At 48.8% G+C, this 24,975-nt stretch overlaps 1 protein-coding gene across 2 annotated transcripts in view; it reads left to right on the plus strand.

Moving 5' to 3' along the window:
* FRMD4A (FERM domain containing 4A) overlaps positions 1–24,975 on the plus strand; it is a 358,568-nt gene that overhangs the window by 313,980 nt on the left and 19,613 nt on the right. For both annotated transcript variants that reach the window (XM_047755369.1, XM_047755370.1), the window contains exons 15-20: positions 7,828–7,961; positions 12,457–12,579; positions 16,412–16,640; positions 20,221–20,277; positions 22,452–22,689; positions 23,509–23,676. In XM_047755369.1, the coding sequence (XP_047611325.1) occupies positions 7,828–7,961; positions 12,457–12,579; positions 16,412–16,640; positions 20,221–20,277; positions 22,452–22,689; positions 23,509–23,676 (949 nt within the window). The remainder of the gene's footprint in view (positions 1–7,827; positions 7,962–12,456; positions 12,580–16,411; positions 16,641–20,220; positions 20,278–22,451; positions 22,690–23,508; positions 23,677–24,975) is intronic.

The raw sequence follows: 24,975 nt of genomic DNA on the forward strand, positions 1-24,975 counted from the left end.
CTCTGCAAGAGGATGCTTTATCACATCCGGCACAGAGTAGCCCAGAGTCTTTTGAAAGATTGGAAGCGTTCCTGTTTTGGCTCAATGGGTTAAAAACCTGACTAGTATTTTTTTTTTTTTTTTTTTTGCTTTTTTAGGGCTGCACCTGCGGCATATGGAGGTGCCCAGGCTAGGGGTCAAATTGGAGCTACAGCTTCCAGCCTACGCCACAGCCACAGCAACACACCAAATCCAAGCCACATCTGCAACCTAATTCACAGCTCACGGCAATGCTGGATCCTTAACCCACTGAGCCAGGGCAGGGATTGAACCCGCAACCTCATGATTCTTAGATTTGTTTCCGCTGCATCATGACGGAAACTCCCCAACTAGTATCCTTGAGGACACGGGTTTGATCCCTGGCTGCCTTACTTAGTGGGTTAATAAGGGTCTGGCATTGCTATGGCTGTGGTGTAGGCCAGCAGCTACAGCTCCAATTCGACCTCTAGCCTGAGAACTTCCATATATGCCCCAGGTATAGCCCTAAAAAGGAAGGAAGGAAAAAAAAAAAAAGATGGGAGCCAGTTCTCCACCCCAGCCCTGTGTTTGTCAGCTGGGAGGGGAGCTGCTGTTGGTGTGTGCTGGCCTTTCCTGCACCCCCTGTCCCAGGGAACCAGCTGCCCACTCAGTACAGCCTGGATTGCCCCAAAGGAAACTCAGGCGGCAAAGTGCTTTTTTGCCATGTCTCCGGCAACACGGAGAGCATGTTTCTCCATGGACAGCATCTGGGAGTTGACACACAAGCTTCCAGCTCCCCACTGATGGTGGCTCTGACCTTGAGTACATCCTTCCAACCCTCCTGGCTGGGTTTGGACAGGAATTGTCTTCTCTGAGGTCAGAGCTTTGTCTCTCTCTTCAGCAGCCAGGTTCTTCATGACCAATTTCTATAAAATCCTTTGAATGGGGATTGAAACACAGTCAGATAGCCTCAAACGGAAGATACTGTCGACCTGGGATCATTCAAATAGAAACTTACTGAGCAGTAACTGGGAGGGAAGGTTTTCCAGATAACTAGTCTGCAGCCGGTCTTGCTGGCAGTGGAATAGGGGGAGACCTAACCACCCCCAGACTGGATGGAAGAGATCACCGTCAGCCCATCAGGGTAATTGTCTAAATGGCCCCGGGCCTGGGCTCACCCCTTACATGGTAGCTGCCCCCTCTCCCATTCAAGTGCATGGCTTGTCTCTTCCTTCCTCCTGCTGGACAGTTTTTCATGGCTGGACCCATGTCCTGTTACCTGTCTTCCCGCCCCCATCCCTCCCCCACCTGGCTCATAGAAGGTGCTTCTGAGACATCTTCTTCATTGGCTCATCCCTTCCTCCTGGCTGCCTCTGTGTTCATCCACGCGGTACTGCAGGCAGGGCTAGGCTGGAGAGGCAGATAGGGCTGCACACCAGCCATGTTTATGACGCCAGGTCAGAGGCATGGTGTTTCCATTCTAAGATGAAACAGCCCAAACTCAGCCCAGATGGAATCCCAGCTCTGCCTCCCTCCATCCCAGCAACCTCTTCTCTGAAAATGGGAGTTAATGGTTTTGTGAGGATTAAATGAATAGCACACAGGGGATGCTCCTGTCAGGAGTTCTGTAAAGTCCCCTTCCTTCCCCTCCTTCTCCCAAGTTTCTGGCACGTGTTCCTACTACCAGCCTTCCATGCTTCTGGCCTTTCTACTCTTCTTCCTCTTTTACATGATGAGGCTCCCGGGAATTAGGGTGCCCACTCTTACCAAAGGCCAGGGACGCTACTGCAAACACCTGCCCACGGTCATGTTGCACCCATTGTGTTCTGAGCTCTGTTCTAAGCATCTTGCAAGCTTGGCCTCACTTGATGCTCCCGACTGCTGAAGAAGTTCTGTTTTCATTCCCACATTATAGGGGAAGTAGGAGATTTAGAGCGGTTATGTAACACTGCCAAGTCTTCACAGCTAGTAAGTCACAGAGCTGGGACACAAGCCCAGACTCGTTAACTCTAAACTGCTAGATGGTTATGCTTCTGGCTCCGGAGGCTGCAAGACCTGCTGAGATTTCCCAAGGTGTAGTCATATCCCTCTTTCCTTTAAACATGGTGCTGCTTGGGTTTGACCAACAGTAAGCACAAAGTATTTATGTGCTACTTAGATCTTTTTAAAATATTCACATCACCCACATTTTCCCTGATTCCTGTGCCAATTCATAAAGCTTAGATGGTCCTTCTCTCCTAGCACTTGGCCACTGTCTGGTCAATCTATACATTTTGATATCTCACCCTCCTGACTCCAGAAAAGAAGTTCAGTTCATCGTGGAACTTCATTAATCCCAATCACAGCTTGGATGAAACTCTTCTTTAATACTCAAGTGTACTGATATTTGCTTTGATCTGTTGATAAGATGCTTTGGTCTGTTGATAAGATGCAGAGGAAAATCCTTAGGTGCTGGACGATAATTAGACATTTCCTTTCAACTTGAAGCAAACTGTAATAGTCGCTGGGAGAAGGACCAAAGTTGAAGGAATGCTTGTCTGTTCCAGAGGCAGGAATGGTAAAGAAAGGGGAGGAATATGGCCCCGCATGTAAGGTTCCTTGGTAAAAATTGCAAAAAGGATTTGCTAGAGGAAACTGCCTGAGTATGTTGTTTATTAAGTAGTAGTTTCCTCAAGTTTGGAGGAATGTTGGAGGTTGGTTAATTGGTCATTTTCTAGTTGGGGACACCATGGCTCTGAGAGGTTAACTAGGAGAAATCTGACACCAATTCATAGCTGACGTACGTTGGAAATCTGGTTCTCTTTTATCCTTCTCTGCTCCTCTCAAAGATGGAAGATTTCCATCTTGTTAATTTCTAAGATAGCAAACGTATAACCTTGGAGTAGGGTTGCATGCAAAAAAGGCACATGTGTGTTCACATAACTAGAAATGGTTAAGTCATAGGAACCGAGAGCTTTTATACAGTTGACCAAGCCTAGGTGCCGATGGGTAATTATTTCTCTGTCTAAAATTCTTTTAGAAGTACTCAGGAACCTTTCATCTACATGACTCCTGTGGCCCTGAGGCTCTTCTGATTGTGTCTCTCCTTGGATTCATTCTATTCTGTCACTTGAGGGGATTAATAATGAATCTCTGCCTCCTGACTTCTGGCTTTCTGTTCCACCTACCTCTTAGATGTCACACATGCCATTTGGGGGTGTCTAGAGGGCATTTGTGGAGATGGTGACATCAACATCAGAGAGCACTTGGGGCTCGTTCCTCTGATGCCCGTGAGTTTTCTGTCTCTGGCTCTTACAGGCATCCTTGTCACAGGGCACTCAGCCACCTCTCCTCATGGTTGCCATATCTGCCTGGTGGCGAGTGACAGCCCCACAGGCTCTGAAAGAGAGCTTCTGTGAGAACTCAGAGCGCTTCCCCAGACAGTGCCCTTCCTTTACAGAAAGAGACATCGGGAACCTCTTTTCAAATGCAAGGTGACAAGACACCCCCCCCCAATACAGAACTGCCCTAGCTTGAGGAGGATGAAGTAGAGGCTCCAGAACATTGTGAACCTCATTAAGCCTGACCTACCCTCATCCACAGCCTCCCCAAAGGCATAACAGCAAACCCAGGGGCTCAAGAAACAGAATTCGAAAACAATTCCTAGACCTCCATTGCTCTTTCTAAAGACAAGCCTTGGCACCTGAGTGGTGCCTGCGTTGCAGAGAGTTCTTTTCTTTGGCAAATGCCTCCTTGATCAATGGCAAGTAAGTTGTTGCAATCATTTTCACTTTCCGGCTCTACCCAGTGTGTACATGTGTGGCTGTGTACACTCGCTCATGTGACATCTACTCTAGATACTGGGGGTTTACCTGTCCCAGGCCCAGTGCTAAATGCTGAATGTGCATGATCTCATTAGTTTTATTTATTTTTTTTTAATTTTTTTTTTTTTTTTTACTGCTGCACCTGTGGCATATGAAAGTTCCTGGGCCTGGGGTCCAATCAGAGCAACAGCTGCAGCCTATACCATACCCATGGCAATACCAGATCCTTAACCCACTGGGTGAGGCCAGGGATCGAACCCACATCCTCACAGAGACAGTGTCGGGTCCTTAACTCACTGAGCCACAATGGGAACTCCTGATCTCTTTAGTCTTTACAGGGCACTTGCCCAAGCTCCCCTATCTAGTGACTGGCTTAGAGTGCCTCAAAACCAGATCCCTTTACCTTCTCCTCACCATCCAGTTACCACGAAAATGGAGATCTACATGTCCGGGCCAGGCCAGCTCACTCACTTTTCAAAGACTTAACTTGATACCTGGCTCCATATACCTCATGAAGCAACTTCAGAAATAAAGCTGCGAGACAGAGCTGGCCAGCCGTAGTGATGCCAGACATGGAGAAGGCCTCTTGAGCCATCCACTCTGTCTTCTGTGGGTTTGGTATTTAGGCTAATTATTATAAATAATAACAATTTAGGTAACACTAATGAGCTCAAGACCAAAGCTTAACTAATCTCGTAAGTAGAGATCAGATCATCTAGAAATGTGCTTTACCACCCAGAGTTTAATGTGACAATTTTTACCAGTTAGTTCATTCTTGGATTTGACTTCATAAAGCATCATTTCCTATTGAGAGGTTAGGCGGGAGGAGAGGGAAAACAACTTTTCACTTGGGCTAGAAATCCTCTAATCTTCTTGGACCCAATTTTCTCCAGGTCTGTTTTTTAATATAAAGTCTGACTTCCTTCCAATATTATTTTACATTCTTATTAATTCTTCAGATGATGGAATAGAGGGTACCTCATTCAGTTTTCCTATCCTCACCTGTGGTTGGTGACTCTGACTTCGGGAATAAGATTAAGACTCAAGATGATTTAGCTGTGTTATATTAGTTGGATGTACACTGGAGGTAGTTCAGGATGAATTAGCTCGGGGTGATTGACTTAGGGACGTAGAAAACCTGAACTGTTTGATAAAGGGGGCAGCATGTAGTAATGCCCAGCCATGTGTCACATGCGTATGATGCCATATGGATTTAGTATTTGAGAACCATGAGGTCATGGAGCCTTCGTGAGAGTGAGGCTTTTGTTTGAGTTTGCTCTTAAATTTGGAAACCTGCAGTTAAAGCGTGATGAAATCCACAAAGAGCTACAAAAATGATTAAATGTTGATTCTATAAAGGAACAACTTAGAGGAGTTCCCATTGTGGATTAGTGGGTTAAGAACCCAGCATAGTGTCTGTGAGGATGTGGGTTCAATCCCTGACCTCCATGAGTGGGTTAAGGATCTGGCGTTGCCTCATGCTGCAGCTTAGGTCGCAGAGGCAGCTCAGATCTGGCATTGCTGTGGCTGTAGCGTAGGCCTCGGCTGCAGCTCCAATTCAGCCCCCAACCCAGGAGCTTCCATATGTCACAGGTGTGGCTGTAAAAATGAACTTACAGGTACCAGACTCCTTTATCAAGATGAGCTACAACTTACCTATGGCATCCAAGTGTATGATTGACAGCATTGATTTGTTTATTTAAGCTAATATGTACTAGCTGCTGTGGAGCCATAAAGATGGTGCATTTCTGTAGTGAGGGATACTCTCTTTCAAGCTAGAATGGCATTGGAGGAGGGGAGTCCAAGTTGGAGTCAGAATGTACCTCAACTTTGAGAATTCTGGAGTATTAAAGTTGTAAGAACCTAGGTGTGTGGTAGTTGAGGGAAGATGGGCACTGCTGCTCAGAGCCTAAGAGAGAGTAGAATCATCATGCATTTATGGGGATGATTTGAGCATCATAGGGTTTTTTAATACAAAAGCCAAGAAGTCCATTCTTGTAATTCTGAGACGCTTTCTTTACCACTGAAACAAAACAGAATAGTGGCCTCTGAGAGTTCCCAACTGGATTATTCTCAAATCTGTCATCTGTTCACTGAATTGTCCCAAAATGTTTCCTAAGGAAATGCAATTTTTCCCCTCCCTCCAGCAAATCCCACTTGAGTTTTTATTAGGGTTGCAGTGATCCCTTTGTTTAGTTCCTGAAGAATTGACATCATTGCAACATCAGGCTTCCAATCTGTGATCACAGTATCTCTCTCGGTTGTTAGAGGTCTTTATTTTTTTTCTAACAATAAATGCTCTCTGTTAAGAGTATTCTACTTTTCACAGTAGAGATCTTATACATCTTTCCCTAGATGAATCCTAGACATTCGATGTTGTTTGATGCTCTTACAGATGGCATGATGTGAGCCTCTTGAATGCTCATCCAGTAATGCCCATCCATTCCTATACTTCCCCTCTCCATGGGCACTAGAAGCCAAGTAATAACCAGCGTTTCCTTTTCCAAGGCATCAAGGTGCCCTGTCTTACCCATGCAGGTGGAGAAGGTATAATAGCTTCACTGCAGGAAACCTATTTCAGAATCCAAACAGTGCAGCCCAGAAATTCTTCTTCTGGTCTAACCTAAATCTCTCCCAGTTGGCATTTCAGCTTCTTTTCCTTTGTTTGGTTTATAGATTGCTTTCTGCAAAGGTTTCCTATCACGTAGTCTGCTAGTTGAATCATCAAGCAGATGCTTCTGTGCTGCATGTAAAAATATGTATAACTCTTATTAGGAAGGCGTTTGCTCAGGATACAGTACTGAGTTTTAAAAATATACTAAAAATCTAATTTTATTTTTAAAGTATATGTGCTTAGATAAAAAGGCCAAAAGAGGAGTTCCCGCTATAGTGCAGTAAGTTAAGTATCTGACTGCAGGGGCTTGGGTCACTGCAGAGGTGCAAGTTTGATCTCTGGCCCAACACAGTGGGTTAAAGGATCTGACATTACTCAGCTGTGGCATGGGTCACAGCTGCCACTTGGATTCAGTCCCTGACCTGGGAACTTCTATGTGCTGCGGGTGTGGCCATAAAAAAATTTTTGTAAAGGACAAAAGAAAATGCATGACAGTGGTTATCTCTGGGTGACTAGCTTATGAGTTATTTTTATACATGTCTACATTGTCAAAATTTTTATGATAAACATGCATTATCTTTGCCCTAAGCAAAAAAAAAAAAAAAAAAAAACCAAAAAAAACCCATTTTTACACGAAAAAAAATTGAAACTATGTATTAAATTACTGCCCTAAAATTTAGTTTCCCCTTCATGGTATAAAAAAATCTGTTAAGGGAGTTCCCAGCAGGCTAGTGGTTAGGACTCAGCACTTTCACCACTGCAGCTTGGGTTCCATCCTTGGTCTGGGAACTGAGATCACACATCAAGCTGCTGCATCCCACAGACGACAAAAAAAAAAAAAAAAAATGTTAAAATTTGCCAGCAAGGAGTTCCTGTCTTGGCTGAACAGTAACAAGCCCAACTAGTATCCATGAGGATGCGGGTTCAATCCCTGGCCTCGCTCAGTGGGTTAAGGATCTGGCATTGCCATGAGCTGCAGTGTAGATCGCAGCCAGGCTCAGATCCTACATTGCTGTGGCTGTGGTATAGGCCAGCAGCTGCAGCTCCAACTCAACCCCTAGCCTGGGAACCTCCACATGCCAAGAGCATGGCCCAAAAAGCCAAAAAACAAAACAAAACTTTCCAGCGAAGTTAAAACATGTGTGCGACGTATCTTAAGATAATCAAGAAAGAGAAACTTCTTTTTCAGCAGTGTACGGTTTCTTGCCAGGCTTCCCGACTAGCTACAAGTGACATCAAGGGCTGCGAACCCACCCCTCATGCCTGGCCCTCCGAGCACCTGTTTCCTTCCACACCCCTGAGGTGCCTGGGCTGAATCCCACAGCCACAGCGTGGGCTCCGGGTTAGTTCCTTTATGGTCCAGATATGTGTGCCCTTGTCAGCCAGCCTAGTAACCCCACTGTTGATTGACAGGTTCTCAGGAGTCAGATAGCTCTCAGTCGGCCAAGAAGGACATGCTGGCGGCCCTGAAATCTAGGCAGGAAGCGCTGGAGGAAACGCTCCGCCAGCGGCTGGAAGAGCTGAAGAAACTCTGCCTCCGAGAAGCGGTGAGCATCACTCTCTCATCCTGCGGCCCTCTGTGTTGTCTGTGTCCTCATCTGTTCTCTCCTCTTCACATATTTATACAAGGCAAGGGTGGGCGTCATAAAAACCCAAGAGGGAAGAAGGAGTTCCTGTTGCGGTGCAGCGGAAACAAATCCAACTAGGAACCATGAGGTTGCAGGTTCGATCCCTGGCTTCACTCAGTGGGTTAAGGATCTGGCATTGCTGCGAGCCGTGGTGTAGGTTGCAGACGTGGCTCAGATTCTGTGTAGCTGTGGCTGTGTGTAGGCTGGCACCTGCAGCTCTGATCGGACCCCTAGCCTGGGAACTTCCATATGCCATGGGAGTGGCCATAACCCCCCCCCCAAAAAACACACACACACACACACACACACACACGAGAGGGAATAACATCTCTCCTGAAACACACATGTTGACAACCCCCAGCCCCTGGGATGAGCCCCATCAGAGACATCAGCTGAGGACCTTAATGAAACACTGACAGTGGTGAAAGCAGTCTGGCAGAATCCCAAATGGGGCCCCACGAGGGGCCAAATGACAAGTCATAAGAACAGTTGTAAACAACAGTATTTGTGTGCTTCCCGTAGTTTTTAAGGCATTTCCTCATGATAGTGCCCCGTTGGATATAATGGTTTGCCACTCTTCTCCTAAGATCTTCAGCCTGAGTTTATCACTGTGGCGGCTTTTGTCTCTCTTGAGTGTATTTTATATTTATCTTTGGAAAGCATATTGAGAAGCATCATTGAGGATCAGTAAGGACATCAGAGGAGTTCCCACTGTGGTATACTGGGATGGCCGGCATCTTAGGAGCACTGGGACTCAGGTTCGATCCCCGGCCTGGGACAGTGAGTTAGGGATCTGGCATTGTCACAGCTGCAGCTTAGGTCATGACTATGGCTGAGATCTGATCCCTTGCCCGAGAACTCCATATGCCTCAGGATGGCCACAAAGAAAAAAAAAAGGAAGTCAGGATTTCACTTGTTATATCATCCCCTTTACAACTCATGACCTGGTGTATCTTTCACTTTTTTTTTTTTAAATGAACCTTTAGTGTGATGATCTAAAAAAAATCTTTTATTTTATGCAAAGCGATGCTTCCACAAGCATACATACACCATACACCAGAGTCATGTCTCATTGGGATTTACAGGCCGTGGCAGGGCATTGTCTGTAGTTATTTGAATGTCCATTTCCACCACCTCTGCTTATTCTATAACACTTTGTTATGTATTTGAAGACTTGCTTTTTTTTTCCCGTTTTTTTTTTTAATGGCTGTACCCACGGCATATGGAAGTTCCCAGGTCAGGGATTGAATCTAAGCCGCAGCTGCAGCAACACCGGGTGCTTAACCCACTGTGCCAGGTCAGGGATTGAACCGAGCCTCCACAGCAACCAGAGCTTCTGCAGTTGGATTCTTAACCCACTGCAGCACAGCGGGAACTCTTAAGACTTGGTGGTGGTTTTTTTTTTTTTAATGCCACTCTCGTTACTGCGCACATGTGTATATGCACACACATGTGCATGTGCTTGTGCACAGACATGCTGGGGTGGGAGCCCTCCAGAGAGAGATTGTCATGCGTCTAACATTACAAGGAGCTCTCTTGATCACCAGTGCAGAAAAGGGAGGATAAAGAGGTTCCCAGACTACATCAAAGAGCCTTACTCCCCCCCATCCCCCCATGCCTTCCCCCAGGAAGAATGAAACAAGGGGCCGCAACGTGAGATCACGTTACAGTTCAACTCGGCTTAATTACACTCTGGATTGATTTTAAACTGGAGCCGGCTCAAAGCAGACCCACATGAGTGCAAATCCATTGCAAATCTTAGGAAAGCAAACTGGCCTGGCTGGGGGAATTGCGCTCTGTGATACTGTTAATATTAGCCATCTTTTTATGAAGAATATGCTGGAAGGATTGAACAAACACGGGTTTAGGTCTGTGCATTTAATCATTTGTAAAGCCTTGTTTTATATTCCATAAAGGCACCATCCCTAAACCCAGCAAGGAATCAGCCTCCCTAAATTGACACAACATGTCCAGGCAAGGTTCGCCTGTCTGTTAAAGGTCTCCGTGTCTCCCTTAAAAATCAGAGCAAGATAAGGAAAACAGAGCTCCCGATTTTCATAACGTCGACACCAGAAAACAGGACTTGAGTGGCAGAAATAACCTCGCAAGAAGCAGCCACAGGCTTCGGGCTGGCTCCCGCCGCAGGCTTCCGACTCCAGGACTTCTGTCTTGTCCTGCTCTTTCTGTCGTACACCACGGCCCTCAGCTTTGGGTACCCTTCGTCCCCTGGGGTGTAGGGCGGCTAGAATGAGGTGCAGTGGGGACGTTTGGCAGAATGTGACCAACCTAAGAATATAAGGGGAACCGAGCCCCCCGCAAGGGTGTGCTGAGTTCCTCCTTCCCTATGTGGCCCTGGTTACATGTGAAATCAGATTAAATATGGAGAATCAGGGCTTGGACTCAAATACTATCAAGCAGATGGTGGAAAATCAGTAGCTTTTTTTTTCTTTCTTTCTTTTCTTTTTTTTTTTTAAAGCTATTTTGTTTTAGGAGTTCCCATTATGGCTTAGCAGGTTAAGAGCCTGACTAGTATCCATGAGGATGCAGGTTCTATCCCTGGCCTTTCTCAGTGGGTGAAGGATCCAGCATTGTGGCAAGTTAGGGTGTAGGTTGCAGATGCAGCTCGGATCTGGTGTGGCTGTGGCGTAGGCTGGCAGCTGCAGCTCCAATTCGACCCTTAGCCTGGGAACTTCCATATGTCATGGATGCAGCCCTCAAAAGAAAAAAGAAAGATATTTGGTTTTAAAACCACAGACTCCGCTATCAGTCAGTGGCCCTTGTAACAACTTTTCCTTCCTTTCTATAAGTTTCAAGGTAAAAAAAAAAAAGTCCTAACAGTATCATATCCTCAGTATGCCATGCTATTTATAGGCAGCCTTTTAGGGAAGCAGATAAAAATGTTGCAGAATCAACACATAACTACTTTGGAGACATTGGAACCAAGTTCAAAAAAGAAGAAAACAGGGAAGAAAAACTGCAGAGCATTTCATACTCAAAAGAGTCGACCATTGTGCTCCGAAGTGCTTACTCAGAAGAACAAAAAGCTGGAGAGTTCATTTCCCGGTGGCCTGGATGCAGGAGGAAGGAGGCCCAGGATCACGGGGCGTGGGCGTGCTTGTACGTGCCGGGTGCACCCCACTCACATACCCCAGCGTGTGCAGACGCACACCCAACGTGCACACACCCTCCCCAGGGCACACATGCAGCAGGGGTGCAGAGAAGCACTATCACTCCTGCCGGAAGCTCGGTCTGTGCCCAGAACCTGATCATCGGGGCCTTTCCTGCCGTGGGAGGCAGCCCAGCACAAAAGCTCTCTGCGTGGGTGACGGATGTTCCCCCGAAGAGCCTGCCAAGCTCTTTCTTGTTGGAGTAGCCCCTTGGGTCTTTGCGCAACATCTGTGTTGATCTGGGACCAGAGACCAGGCCCAGGCTCTGTCTCCAAGCGCCACCTGTCCCCCTGGAGGGGGAGGGGGGTGGATGTGGCTCACCCAGGGCTTTCTGGTCCTTGGAAGTGACGTCTTGCCTTTGGCTCCACCACCACATGGATTGGCTGCCAAGTCAAATTTGATCTGTATTCGGCCCAGAATTAACCCACTCATCTAGAGCCTAATTCTAATCCTGACTCTTTCCACAGACCTTTTAGCAATGGCCTGGGACCACTGTCACTGTGGTGACAACTAATTCACTGGCGATATGCCTATAGTCAAGCAATTCACTGTTGTTAAACTCACAGCACTTCAATGTTCCAGAGCTCTAAGCATCAGACTTTTTTGTAATAGCCTTGTTATTAATATGGGTTCTATTTTCATTTTTGACCAAAACCTGGCCAGAGTAGAACATTTATTGCTCAGTTTCTAACTTATGTAATAATGCCCCTTTCTGGGATTTGCCATACAGATACCACTCTTCTAACAAAATTCATTTGAAAGACTCGCTTTAAACTTAGATACTTGAGAGGGACTATTTGATGCAGCGGAAAGAGCACAGAATTTGGAGCCAGAAAGACCCAAGATCTCATGTTGGCTCTGCTCTCACTGGCCGCTCGACCTCGCCAGGCACATAGTAGGCGCACCACAGACATCTGTGAAATTAACGAATGAATGAAATTTGGGTTTTCGTGATGAAAGCCAATGGTGGTTTTCTTCATCTGACAGGAATTTACTTTGGGCAAAACTTTTCCAAGTGCGTCTGTTCCGTATGGAAGGACTGCTGTCAAACGTGTTTGGAGAAATAAAACTGCATCGAGGGAACTCCTGTGAGCCTTAATAGTGCATACGACAATGACTTCCAGTCCATGCACCGAGTTGGTGCTTCGAAGTGTGTGTGTGTGTGTCCGTTCGTCCGTCCATCCTAGAAACCAGTCACGTCCCCTCCTCTGAGTTCCTTCTCTCCCTGTGCTGTCCCCCTTCTGCAGGAGCTGACTGGCAAACTGCCCGTTGAGTATCCCCTGGACCCAGGCGAGGAACCACCCATTGTGCGAAGAAGAATCGGGACAGCCTTCAAACTGGACGAACAGAAAATCCTGCCCAAAGGAGAGGTGCGTGCTTTCCCTCTGCAGCCGGATCTCCTACCCCCGCCTCACTGTCCCATTTGTGCAGACGCCTAGACTTTCTGTAACAATGTTTTCACTCTGCCAGATGCCACATGCTACTTCCTCTTTCCTCCTGAGTATCTCGCCTTTTACCTTTTCTTAAATTAGCGGCTCGGTCAGGATGGGAAGGATTAGCTTGCGTGGATGGGTAAGCATTTTGACTTGTGTGGAGGCTTTGTGTCTTAAAAAGGCCTCTCACAAGTGTGAAGTTAAGCCCAGGCCGTACATACACCTGTGTGTACATTTTTTTGTTGTTGTCTTTTTAGGGCTGCATCCATGGTATATGGAGGTGCTCAAGCTAGGGGTCAGATCGTAGCTACAGCTGTCAGCCTGTGTCACAGACACAGCAAACCAGATCTGAACCCCATCTGCAACCCACACCACAGCTCACGGCAATGCCAGATCCTTAACCCACTAAGCAGGGCCCGGGATCAAACCCACGTCCTCCTGGATACTAGTCAGGTTCATTACCACTGAGGTACAGCGGGAACTTCATGTGTGCTTCTTTTTAATGGCCTCACAGCTCTTTGTTACTAAGAACCAAGTCTAATGTCTGATCTGTGACAGAAAACAATCCCAAAAAAGGAGTTCCCGTTGTGGCTCGGGTGGGTTAAGAACCTGATATAGTGTCCATGAGGATGTGGGTTCAATCACTGGCCTCGATCAAGTGGGTTAAGGATCCGGTGTGACTGTGGCAGCTGCAGCTCTGATTTGACCCCTAGTCCAGAAACTTCCATATGCTGCAGGAGCAGCCATAAGAAAGAAAAAGAAAACAACCCAAAAAGAAAGAAAATGGCAGCCATGTCAGCAGGTGCCAGGATGCCCTTGGCTGGGAGACCGTCAAGCCTGCCCCCAGAGGTTCTACTCAGATCACCTCCAGGGCATGAGCAAGATGCCTGGCCTCCCTCGTCTGTGTTCAGAGAGGCTGGTGCAGCACCCCTCACTTTACTGTCTTAGGATTAAACATTGGCAGGGACTAGAAGCGGAGCGTGCAGATCTGGGCCGGAGCAGAGCCTTGGGTCTCCATCTGGTTAATAAGTTATCCAGTCTCAGACTGAGAGCAATTCAAGGCCAGGCACACTACAGACCCCAGGGGTGTGTCCAGGAAATGTCTTTCCAAATTTATGCCGAATACAGTTACTCATTAAAATGCTATCGAACAGGGGGCTGAAAAGGGCAGGAATTTAAGCCAGTGGAAAAGGGGATATTCTGAGTGTTTAGTCCCTTTAAAAAAGTGAGAGTGGAGTTCCCTGGTGGCACAGCAGGTTAAGAATCCAGCGTTGTTACTGCAGTGGCACAAGTTCAGTCCCTGGCCCAGGAATGTCCCCATGCTGCAAACATGGCCAAAAAAGTAAAAAATAAAGGAGTTCCCGCCGTGGCTCAGTGGTTAACGAATCCAACTAGGAACCATGAGGTTGTGGGTTCGATCCCTGGCCTTGCTCAGTGGGTTAAGGATCCGGCATTGCCATGAGCTGCGGTGTAGGTTGCAGACGCGGCTCCGATCCCGAGTTGCCATTGCTGTGGTGTAGGTCGGCAGCTGCAGCTCCGATTGGACCCCAGCCTGGGAACCTCGATATGCCGCAGGTGTGGCCCCAAAAAGCTAAATAAATAAATAACAAAATAAAAAAATAAATAAAAAGTGAGAGACGCCACGGTTCTCACAGAACCGTGCGGTGGGTGAGCGTGAGGGTGGGTTCCGAGAAAAACACACGTGCCCCAGCGTCAGTGGAGGGGGCGTTAGTGTCCTGAGATCTGTAAGCAGGTCCCCCACCTCCTGCTGCAACCTGGTTTGAAGGCTGTTTCCATCTGCTGTAAAGTCAAGCTCCGGACCCTCCTCTCTGTGGACTGTCACTAGGATTAAGTGAGCCAGTGCCCGGAAATTTAACTCAGCACTTGACATCTGCGGATGCTCAGTAGACACAAGGACTTGTTAGCAGACAGGTGCTGGGCTGGGATTTTTTTGGGGTCAGAAGTGGGCTGTGGGCTGGTGGGGTTTCAGAGACCATCTTGAGGAGTCATTTTCTAACCCAGCCGTCATCAGGATTGCCCGGAAGCTCCTCCTCCTCTTGTGCTGGGAGACACCTGTAATACACTTTCCCAGGGAGACCCCACTTGAGTGAGCACCCCCCACCTGTGTTCCTCTCTTCCCACGGTCATACCAGGCCTTTTCATGGTGCCTCCTTTGCACATTCCAGTAAGCGATGACTTTGGCTCCCCCGGAATCCCACTGCACCCCTGCCATCCCCACCAGCCCCCGCATTCACTGTTGGGAATCCCTGCTTCTCCTGAGAGTGCTCTTGGCCTCCTGATTCACACAGCAGGTAGCCATCTGTGCAGATGGGCCACCACCCTTGTCCCTGGCTCCATTTAAGTAGCAAGGATTTGTCCCGGGTGCCCTCAAAACCCCGGGTCAGCATCCTGGGCCATGGCTGGCCTGACTGCCCAGGAGCAGCTGTGAGGCAGAGTCACTTACAGAGCAGTCTTTGTCCTCAGTGGCTTGTTTATCTCAAAGGCCCCGGGCAGGAGGCCATCTCTCTTCTTGTCCAGAGAAGGAGAAATTCAACGGCCACTTGAAGGAACTGGCGAGGCTGTTGGCCCCTCAGTAGTTCCTTTAATCCTCCCCTTTCCCTCTCACCCCTGCCCCCACCTCAGGCTCTAGAAGTGTCTATAGGAAGTGCCCCCCAGCTCAGAGCTTTGTGCTTGATAGAGGCACCCAGCCTGACACGTCGTGCCACCAGAGCAAGGTGGTTCATTCAGCCTTAACGAGGAAGCTCTCTTGATGCCAGCAAACCTGGTGATCTGTGCTTCTATGGTCGGATCAGTTCTTTGCAGGTTTTAGCCAGATGGTGGATCCCCCAGAGCAAGGTGCGTGCTTGGGCTCCCCTGGCCTCACTGGTTGGTGTTGGGAAGAGGCACTGGCTGAGTTGCAAGAAGCCAGCAGCCAAGGCGTGATCCCCACTGTCATGCTCTGGGTCCACCTGGCATCTTCTAGTGCCCACAGCTGCGTTTCTCCCAGGTCCAAAACTCTGAGGGAAAATTCATCCATGTGCTCCTTTTGGCCAGAGTAAGGGGTACAGGAAGGAAGGAAGCACAAAGGAGAGGAAGGACCGCCCAGGAGCAGGGGAGCCCTCCTGCCCAGGTTCTGCTGCCCTCCGTCCACACTCCTGTGCAGCTGGTAGTAATAACCCAGCAGAGGTTCTATGTAGAGCCAAAGGTGAGAGGACAGCTGGCGTTGGGCGAAAGGAGCTGCCCAAGGAGGCGTGAGAGAGGGGGCTGATGCCCAGCCTGAAGGGCTCAAAGTGTGACAGATGGGCCCTGTGTTGGGGGAGATGTGCCCATATGAGCCCCTCCTTAGCAAACTCAGGAAGAGCAAGACAGACCAAGCTAAAAAGAGTGCTGCCGCAGATGGAAAGGAAATGCCCACCCAGGGGGCTCTGGATCTCCAGGAAGGCTGGGTGTTGGAGAACCTTGCTGGAGATCTTGGAAATGAACTCCCGTGACCCCAAGGCCTGCAGCAAGGAAGTTCTGCTTCTCGGTGATGGCGCCCATCCCTGGACCCATGTTCGCCTCCCCCTTGGAACTTGACTTGGAGTCCCGAAAGTGGGCGTGTCCAGGGAACCAGCTGCCCGGATTGGAGGGGCGGGGCCACTGCAGGGCGGGGCGGGGCCAGGGTCTCCCAGGACTAAGGCCAGCTAGTAGCGGGACGGGTGGAGGGGGAAGACTGGTGTCACCTGCCCTAGCATCCCGCTAAGTGTGCCCTCTGCCCTCTCTCCCACAGGAAGCCGAGCTGGAACGCCTGGAGCGGGAGTTTGCCATTCAGTCCCAGATTACCGAGGCTGCCCGCCGCCTGGCCAGTGACCCTAACGTCAGCAAAAAACTCAAGAAGCAGAGGAAAACCTCCTATCTGAACGCACTGAAGAAGCTGCAAGAGATTGAAAGCGCAATCAACGAGAACCGCGTCAAGTCTGGGAAGAAACCCACCCAGAGAGCCTCGCTGATCATCGATGGTCAGTGCGGAGCCCACTCCCTGCCGCGGGGGGAGGGGGAGGGAGCACCCTGCCCCCGCCCTCAGGGGACGGGAAGCCCAGCCCCCAGAGTGACCTAGCAAGCTGCTTAACTCTCTGTGCCTTAATTTTTCTATCCATCAAGTGAAGCTAGAAAGACTTGATACCCAGGAGAACAATAAGATGCACTGGGGGCCCCAGATGAAAGGGATTACGCAAGGCACAGTACCATGATGGCTGTGTCCTGTCGGGAAAACCTGTAGGGATGTGCTAAACCTCTGCTCAGCTCTCACCGGGGGCTGAGCCCAGAGGCAGCCCAGATGCCACCATCCTCAGGGACCTGCTTCACCCTTCCCAGGGTGAAGGAAAGGTGGGGGGCTGGGGTGCCTCTCCTGTATCCAGGGGTTCCTGTCCTAATGCTGAAGCTGGGCAGGACTGGACCTGCCCCTTTGGATGGCCTAGAGCCCCCAGACTCTGATCAGGAGGGATTTGAAGTTGGTGGGGATTATATTTGGTGAATGCTAGAAGGAAATATCCTAGATTTCATCACCAACCCCCAAGTGTCTCAAACTCTTACGATGCCTTTTTTTCTAAGTAAGCAAGTACTTTTTACTTATTTATTGATTGATTAGAAAATACTTTTTAAAGTAGAAGTTTATGAGTTCCGTCTGGCTCCGCGGGTTAAGAACCCAACATAGTGTCTGTGAGGATGCAGGTTCAAACCCTGGCCTCACTCAGTGAGTTAAGGATCCTGTGTTGCCTCAAGCTACAGTGTAGGTCACAGAGGCAGCTCAGATCTGGCATGGCTGTGGTGTAGGCCTCAGCTGCAGCTCAGATTCGACCCCTAGCCTGGGAATTTCCATATGCCTCAGATGTAGCCCTAGAAAGAAAAAAAGAGTAGTAGTTTGTTTGATTTAGTTTCAGATGTACAGCCAAGCACTCCACAAAAGAATAGGTGTGTATATCTGTGCTTTTTCAGAGTCTTTTCCATTCTAGGTTATTATAAGATATAGAATATAATTCCCCGTGCTATACAGGAGGTCCTTGTTGTTTATCAGATTCTTTAAAACATATATCAAGGAGTTCCTGTCGTGGCATGGCAGAAATGAATCTGACTAGGAACCATGAGGTTGCGGGTTCGACCCCTGGCCTTGCTCAGTGGGTTAAAGATCCAGTGTTGCTGTGAGCTGTGGTATAGGTCGCAGACGCAGCTCGGATGTGGTGTTGCTGTGGCTGTGGTGTAGGCTGGCAGCTGCAACTCCAATTTGACCCCTAGCCTGGGAACCTCCATATGCTGTGAGTGCAAACCTAAAAAAGCAATAAATAAATAAATGTATGTCAGGTATTCCTTTATAGTTTATACACATTTGAAGTGCTTTTGCTCCAGGAAGACAGGAAGTAGAAGAGAAGTTACCAGGAAGTAGAAGAGAAGTTACCAGGGCCTAGGGGAGGTAGAACAGTGTGTTACCATTTAATGGGGACAGAGTTTCAGTTTGGGACAATGACAGAAGTTCAGGAGGTGGAAGGTGGTGGTGGCTGCCTAATAGCATGAATGTTCTCAATGGCACTGAGCTGGACACTTAAAATGATATTAAATGGTAAATTGTACATTGTGTGTATATTACCACCATTATATATTTTATATATTCTATATGTTTTATATATATGTAAAATTTATAAGGTATAACAAAATTTATATAAAATAAAAAATAATTCATATATTTTTGCTGCAGCCTAAAAATGTGAGCATCCAGGGGACGGAATGATATACAGGTGATTTCAAGATGCTAGCAAGGCTCTGTCTCCTAGTTGTTCATGGTTCCTTAAGCAATACGTTTTAGTTTTGTTTTGTTGTCTTCTTAGGGCTGCACCCAAGGCACATGGAGGTTCCAAGGCTAGAGGTCGAATTGGAGTTACAGCTGCCAGCCTACACCACAGCCACAGCAACGCCAGATCTGAGCCGCATCTGCAACCTACACCGCAGCTCATGGCAATGCCGGATCCTTAACCCACTGAGCAAGGTCAGGAAATGAACCCGCATCCTCACGATACCAGTTGGGTTCATTACTACTGAGCCACAGTGGGAACTCCTCCTTAAGCAATATGAATAAAGCAAATTCCTAGCTACAGAGAGAGATTGTTTTAACAAGAAAATCCTTTTTACCCTAGAAAAGTTGGAATAACTGCCCTTCCCCGTCTCGCCCTGTCATCCCTGGCCAAGACTGTCACTTTCCCCCAACTTCCTGAGGGAGCTATAGTCTGGACCCTTCTCTGATGCCTCCTGGGGCCTCCTTCTGCCCCCTTGAAGGGACATGGGCGGGTCCCAACTCTTCGGAAACAGCAGCAAGGCTGACAGTCTGCCAGAGGCACCAGAGGGACAGTCATCTCACTGGACGGCCTCAGACAAGCATGAGGACCGTGAGGGCAGCCAGCAGAGCCTGTTTCTCAGTCGCTCTATGATCAGCTGGTGAATGGTCCCATCCAAGCTCGTAGCTGTTTGTGTCTAGCCACTCAAGGATGTACCTTCTTGGGAGTTCCCATTGTGGCTCAGCAAGTTAAAGAGCCCAACATAGCATCTGTGAGGATGTGGGTTCAATCCCCAGCCTCGCTCAGTGGGTTAAGGATCAGGCATTGCCACAAGCTGCAACGTAGGTCACCGAGGTCGCTCGGACCTGGCATTGCTGTGGCTGTGGTGTAGGCCAGCAGCTGCAGCTCCAATTCAACCCCTATCTGGGGAACTTCTATATTCTGCAGGCAGAGCCATAAAAAAAAAAAAAAAAAAAAAGGAATATACCTTCTCTATTCTGCTGCCTCTTTGAAATCATGTGTCATCACACGAAGCCCACTTGAATTAGAGAGACATAATTCACGTTCTTTGTTCCTTAGCCTGGCTTCTTATTTCCGAAGATAAAACACTAAACTTGGGATCTGAAGACCTGGGACCTTTTGCTAATGTAGCCAGGATGAGAGCAGCCCTGGACAAGCCACCTGTCCCTCGATGCCCCCGTTTCCCTGGCTGCAAAAGGGGAAGAATTATCGTACTGTCTCCCTCTGGGCGAGTTCTCCTGGCTAAGTGAATGGTGTCTCTGAAAATGAGCTTTGGAGAGAGAGGCAGTATTTAGATGCTTGTTTTGTCTGCTAATGACTTGAGAAGCTTTTGGGGGAGCCGTTTACCGCCATCGGAGCCAAACCCAGTTCCTTACCCTAGTTTCGCATGTGTAGAATAAATGGCCCTTCAATTGCTTGGGTTCAGTCGGAACATGTCCTGAGCTGTGCTGGGACGCTGACGTGGCTGGGCCGGGCCAGGCAGCCTTTGTATTCGCTATGAAGCTGCTCGGCATTGCCGGCGCCAGTGAAACAAAGACCGAGCCCATTGCAGTGTCAGGGATGGGGCGTGAGTCATGACCCACTGCAGGACTGTCAGAGGAAGTGCCCAACTGCATTTTCATTGTGTTTCATGGGTTCTTTCTGGTGAGAAAGTGGAGGATATGGGATGGTGGGAAACCCACGATGTTCATGAAAGGCAGGGCTTTGTCTAAGGGATGTGCCAAACTCACAGACTTTTTGGTTTTTGTCTTCTCAGATGGAAATATTGCCAGTGAAGACAGTTCCCTGTCAGATGCGCTTGTTCTGGAAGATGGTAGGTTGTCTGTTTCCCGTGTGAGAGCTTGGAGCCCTGATTAAACCGGGATTAAGCTGTGTGTAGCCTGGGACAGCCCAGTGTAAAGCGGGAGCCAGTCCAAGATGGTGCCAGGTTCCCTGCGATTCTTTCACTTCCCCGCAGTCACCTGTGTGGCCGAGGGTGGGTAGGTGCTACAGAAAGACGTATCTATTGGAGTTTTATTATGTCCTGTGGCCCCGAGGTAAGCTAAGGTGATAGCTGCTGAGTGGTGTTCTGCTTTTTTAGGTGCCCCCAATCCCATTTTTACCTAAACAGATAACTTAAACACCAAGCATAGTTTCCTTTTGCGTATTTATAAATTTCTGGAGGAAAGAGGTGGACATTGGTTTGGATCACTAAGATTGAAACCATCTAGGGGGCCCCTGAGGGCAGCTGGAAGAAAACAAGCCTCTTTTCTTCCTGAGAAATAGTGAAAGTGAAGGAAAGCTGTCTCTAGAGACTCCTGGTCAGGCCTAGAAAATGGTCTCAGTTCCCGCTGACCTCAAAAAACCTAGTGATTCTCAGGATGTTTTTCCAGGACATTTTTACCCAAATAGCGTTGATCCCCCAGCCCATCGTCACCGCCGCCACCACTGCCATCATCACGTCACCCCTTCTGCCACCATCACTGCCCATCAGGGACCAAGGAACCCCAAACACAAAACCCACGCCAAGAATGTTCGGGTGGATTTAAACCCAAACTGGGGAAGTCAAGGCACTAATGACGTGGCGATGACTTTTTTTGCCCTTTAGCGAAACTTCAGCTGGGCAGTGATAAGTGGCTGTTCAGACAGCAGACATAGAAGATGTCCCCAGCTCCTGGTCATGATGATAGTTGCAAGGAGAATAATCATCACGGATGTAGGGAGAAGTAGGCAGACTATTTACCCTGTTGTCTCAGGCCTGCTACTCAGTCAGATCTTCATATTTTTATTCGTTACACAGGTGGGAGGAAACTTTGGGCCTGGGGGGAGCAGGAGGGTCTTTTGAATGTCAGAGACCCCACCCTGGTTTTGGCCTCTGTGGACTCCAGTCCCTGCAGGGGAGGAAACTGGAACACTGGGGGCAGATTCCTTTGCAAGGAGTTGGCGGGGTTGGGGGGGGGGGCATATCAGTGGCTGATTTTGATGCATCGCTTGTGATCAGGGTTTCCTCCCAAAGCTCCAGCCCCCGGGCCTCCCAAGGGGCATTGCTGCCCCCGCCCCCAGTCGCAGGCTTGCTCCTTCCAAGGGCCCTTTCCTTTACTGACTTGAGGGGCAAAAGAGTAGAACTGTAGCCTTGGGCTGGATTTCAAGGTTAGGGGATGGAGAATTAGGCCCTGAAATGAATAAGGCTCAGATGTGTTAGAGCCTTTCTCCCATGAAGGCAGGGGAAAATCTTGTATTTGTGGCCCCTTTTCTTCCCAAAGAACCTGAGGCATTTCCACAATGGAAAAATCATACAGGGGGAGGGACAGGTGGCCTGGGGGTTTGGGATGGAAATGTTCTGAAATTAGGTTGTGATGATTGGTTGTTCAACTATAAATATAAAATGCATTGAATTGATAAATAAACTTTCAATCATGTAAAAAAATCATACAGGGAGATATTAAAAGATGAGAGTTCTGAAAGAAAAAAAACCAGGGTAGATGCCCAGAGCCACCAGCAGAATAGGATACTCAGCAGACGTCCCTTCATTTTTTTTTTTCCAACAAATATTGATTGAGCACCTATTCTGTGTCGAGAATCAGTCTAGACAGTGAGGATAGAGCAGTGAACAAAGCAGAACCTGATAGACCTGAAACTGCCCCGAAGCAGATGAGATGCTTACAGTCTCTTGAAAGAAAACGTACAATAAATACAAGGATGACTAGCCATTTGTTGTTGGTACTGAACGAAATCGAGGCTTCACTTCATTTGTCCTTAATTAGAAATGACATCTCTCTTCCTATTGGATGCTGCCCGACGTTCAGACTGTGTGTTCTGGTTTGATGTGACTCGGCAGCTGGGGGAGGGCAGGGTGGGGCGGAGGAGGGGGCCTCTCTGTGATGCTGTGAGTGCCCCCTGGGCTCCCCGGTGCTGATGTCTGCTGTCCCGGCGGAGGTGCGGCGGGGTCTGCCGGGCAGGTGGGAAGGATGACTCTTGCTCATGTCCTCTCTTTCCGTCTTTGCACAGAAGACTCTCAGGTCACCAGCACACTGTCCCCCTTACAGTCCCCTCACAAGGGGCTCCCTCCTCGGCCACCATCGCACAACAGGCCGCCTCCTCCTCAGTCCCTGGAGGGACTCAGGCAGATGCACTATCACCGCAACGACTATGACAAGTCGCCCATAAAGCCCAAAATGTGGAGCGAGTCCTCTTTAGATGAGCCTTATGAGAAGGTCAAGAAACGTTCGTCCCACAGTCACTCCAGGTAGGCTGGGCCGGGAGGGCCGCACGAGGTCACTTCCCATTCCTGGGAAGAACCCCAGGGCTGCCCTAAAGAACAGCCCCAGAGCCCAGACCGCGCCGCCTCGGGCTGCACCCACAGCGCCCTCTGCTGCTGATCCTCTGGAGATGCAGATTTGTCGTTTACGGGACGGCTAGGGTTTTGGCTCAGATCCCCACGTTGGCAGCTAGCTCGAGGGTTGTTAAATTCTCCAGGAGTTAATTAGGAAATCTGAGGCAGCACTGTTCCCAAACGGCAAATGAGAGTCCATTCATAAGACTCCCAAAGTGGCTCAGAACCCGACACCATCATCCGACAGAATTCCGGAGCCAAACAGCTGTAATCGTAGCTGCGTATTATCAGCTCATTACTCAGCCGATATTGGAGAGAGGGGTCTGGGAAGCCGTTTTCAGTCTGCTCCTCTGTTTTTCTCATTTCCTTTCATTATACCTTACAAAGCTCCCAGTGGGTGCCCAGACAGGTAAATATACATCTCTTGGAAAGAAAAAATATATATATATCAGAGGCTGTGGTTGAGGACAGGGGCTTCACAGAACAGTCACACTGCCTGTTCTGAGACGCCTGGAGAGGGTCTTTTTCTCCCAGGGTCAGGATTAAGGTCACCCACTCACTTCTGGGGGAAAGGCTGAGAGCCAAAGTGGAGGTCTGAAGGTCAAGGGTGGGAGAGTCCTGGGCAAGCTTTCATGACCCTTGAGCTTGCTGTCCCAAGGCCATAGTCCGCTCCCTGGGGAAAAGGTGTGGTTCTGTCCAGTAGTGACCAGCCGGGCCTCCTCTGGTTTGCAGCAGCCACAAGCGCTTCCCCAGCACGGGGAGCTGTGCGGAAGCGGGAGGGGGAAGCGGCTCCCTGCAGAACAGCCCAGTCCGCAGCCTCCCGCACTGGAACTCGCAGTCCAGCATGCCGTCCACGCCAGACCTCCGAGTCCGCAGTCCCCACTACGTCCATTCCACGAGGTGAGTCCGCCCGCCTCCCTCCCTAGACCAGACCTTCCTTTGTAAAATTTGGTGTTGCCGGCCGGCAAACTGGCCCAGATGACTGGTGAACTGGAGTCAGGACTGAACCAATGAGGTAGGTTCTTCTTAAAGTGAAACAATCAGAAACTGGGCTGGCCACATTTAGAACAGATAAGCAATGGGGTCCTACTGTTCAGCACGGGGAACTGGATCCAGTCACTTGTGATACAACATGATAGAAGATAATATGAGAAAAAGAATGTATATGTATATGTGTGTGTGTGTGTCTGGGCCACTTTGGCTATACAGCAAAAATTGACAGAACCTTGTAAATCAACCATAGCAACTTTTTTTAAAAAAAACTGATCTGGCAGCTGGAAGCCCATGCTAGCTAAGGGATCCATTCTGTCCCTCTGTCCACATCCAGTGGATACAGGGAGTTGGTCAGAGAATTCCCTGGAGACTGTGGGCATGGAAGGAGCCTTCCTAATTGAAACGGAAGCAGGAGCAGCTCCCCAGATCAGCAGGGGAAGCACATGGGAACCAGAACCGCATTGCCTGGATGGGGTGATCTTTATTGATCTGTCCTCATGTATCTTTCCACTAGAGCCTGAGTTTATCCCAGACTTCCTTTAGGGGCCCAAGGTATAAATTCATTAATGAGCAAAAGTGAGGCTTCAGTGAATCACACCTTCCTTTGCTAAAAAGACACCAAACCAAAGCCATCGCCCTGATTTCTTTAAAGCCAAGTCCATGGGGACTGTAGCTGAAGGGTGGGTGGTGTGATCTTCCGTAAGTGGTGATCTGTCTATAGGGGATAAGATTGAGCTCTCCAGGCGAGCATCTCTCGTCATTCATTCGTTCACTCGTTCATGCAGCAGATATTCATTCAAGTGCCTCTGTGTACCAGGTGCTGTTCTTGGGCCCAAAGCACTGGACAGAACAGACCACACCATGCTCTCATCAGACTGACATTTTAGGGAACAAGTGCCTGTAAAGTAGTAAGTGAAGGGTGCTAAGTATTGAGAAGAAAAAGGATCGGGGCAAAGGCTAGAGAGTGAAGGGAGAGGTCATCACTTAAATGGGAGCATCAGAGGTTTCTCTAATAAGATGACATTTGAGCAGAGACCTTGATGGATGGGCTGGCATGCTCTACGGATATTCAGTAAATAGGAGGGTCAGAGCCCCAGACCTAGGTGTGCACTTGGCTGTTCCCAGGAGACGAGTGTGGCCAGAACAAGTGATGGAGGCGGGTGGGATCAGGGAGGAAACTGAGGCCCAAGCCAAGGATGGCCACAC

Source organism: Phacochoerus africanus, chromosome 12 (genome assembly GCF_016906955.1).
Source record: "Phacochoerus africanus isolate WHEZ1 chromosome 12, ROS_Pafr_v1, whole genome shotgun sequence".
Lineage (NCBI taxonomy): Eukaryota > Metazoa > Chordata > Mammalia > Artiodactyla > Suidae > Phacochoerus > Phacochoerus africanus.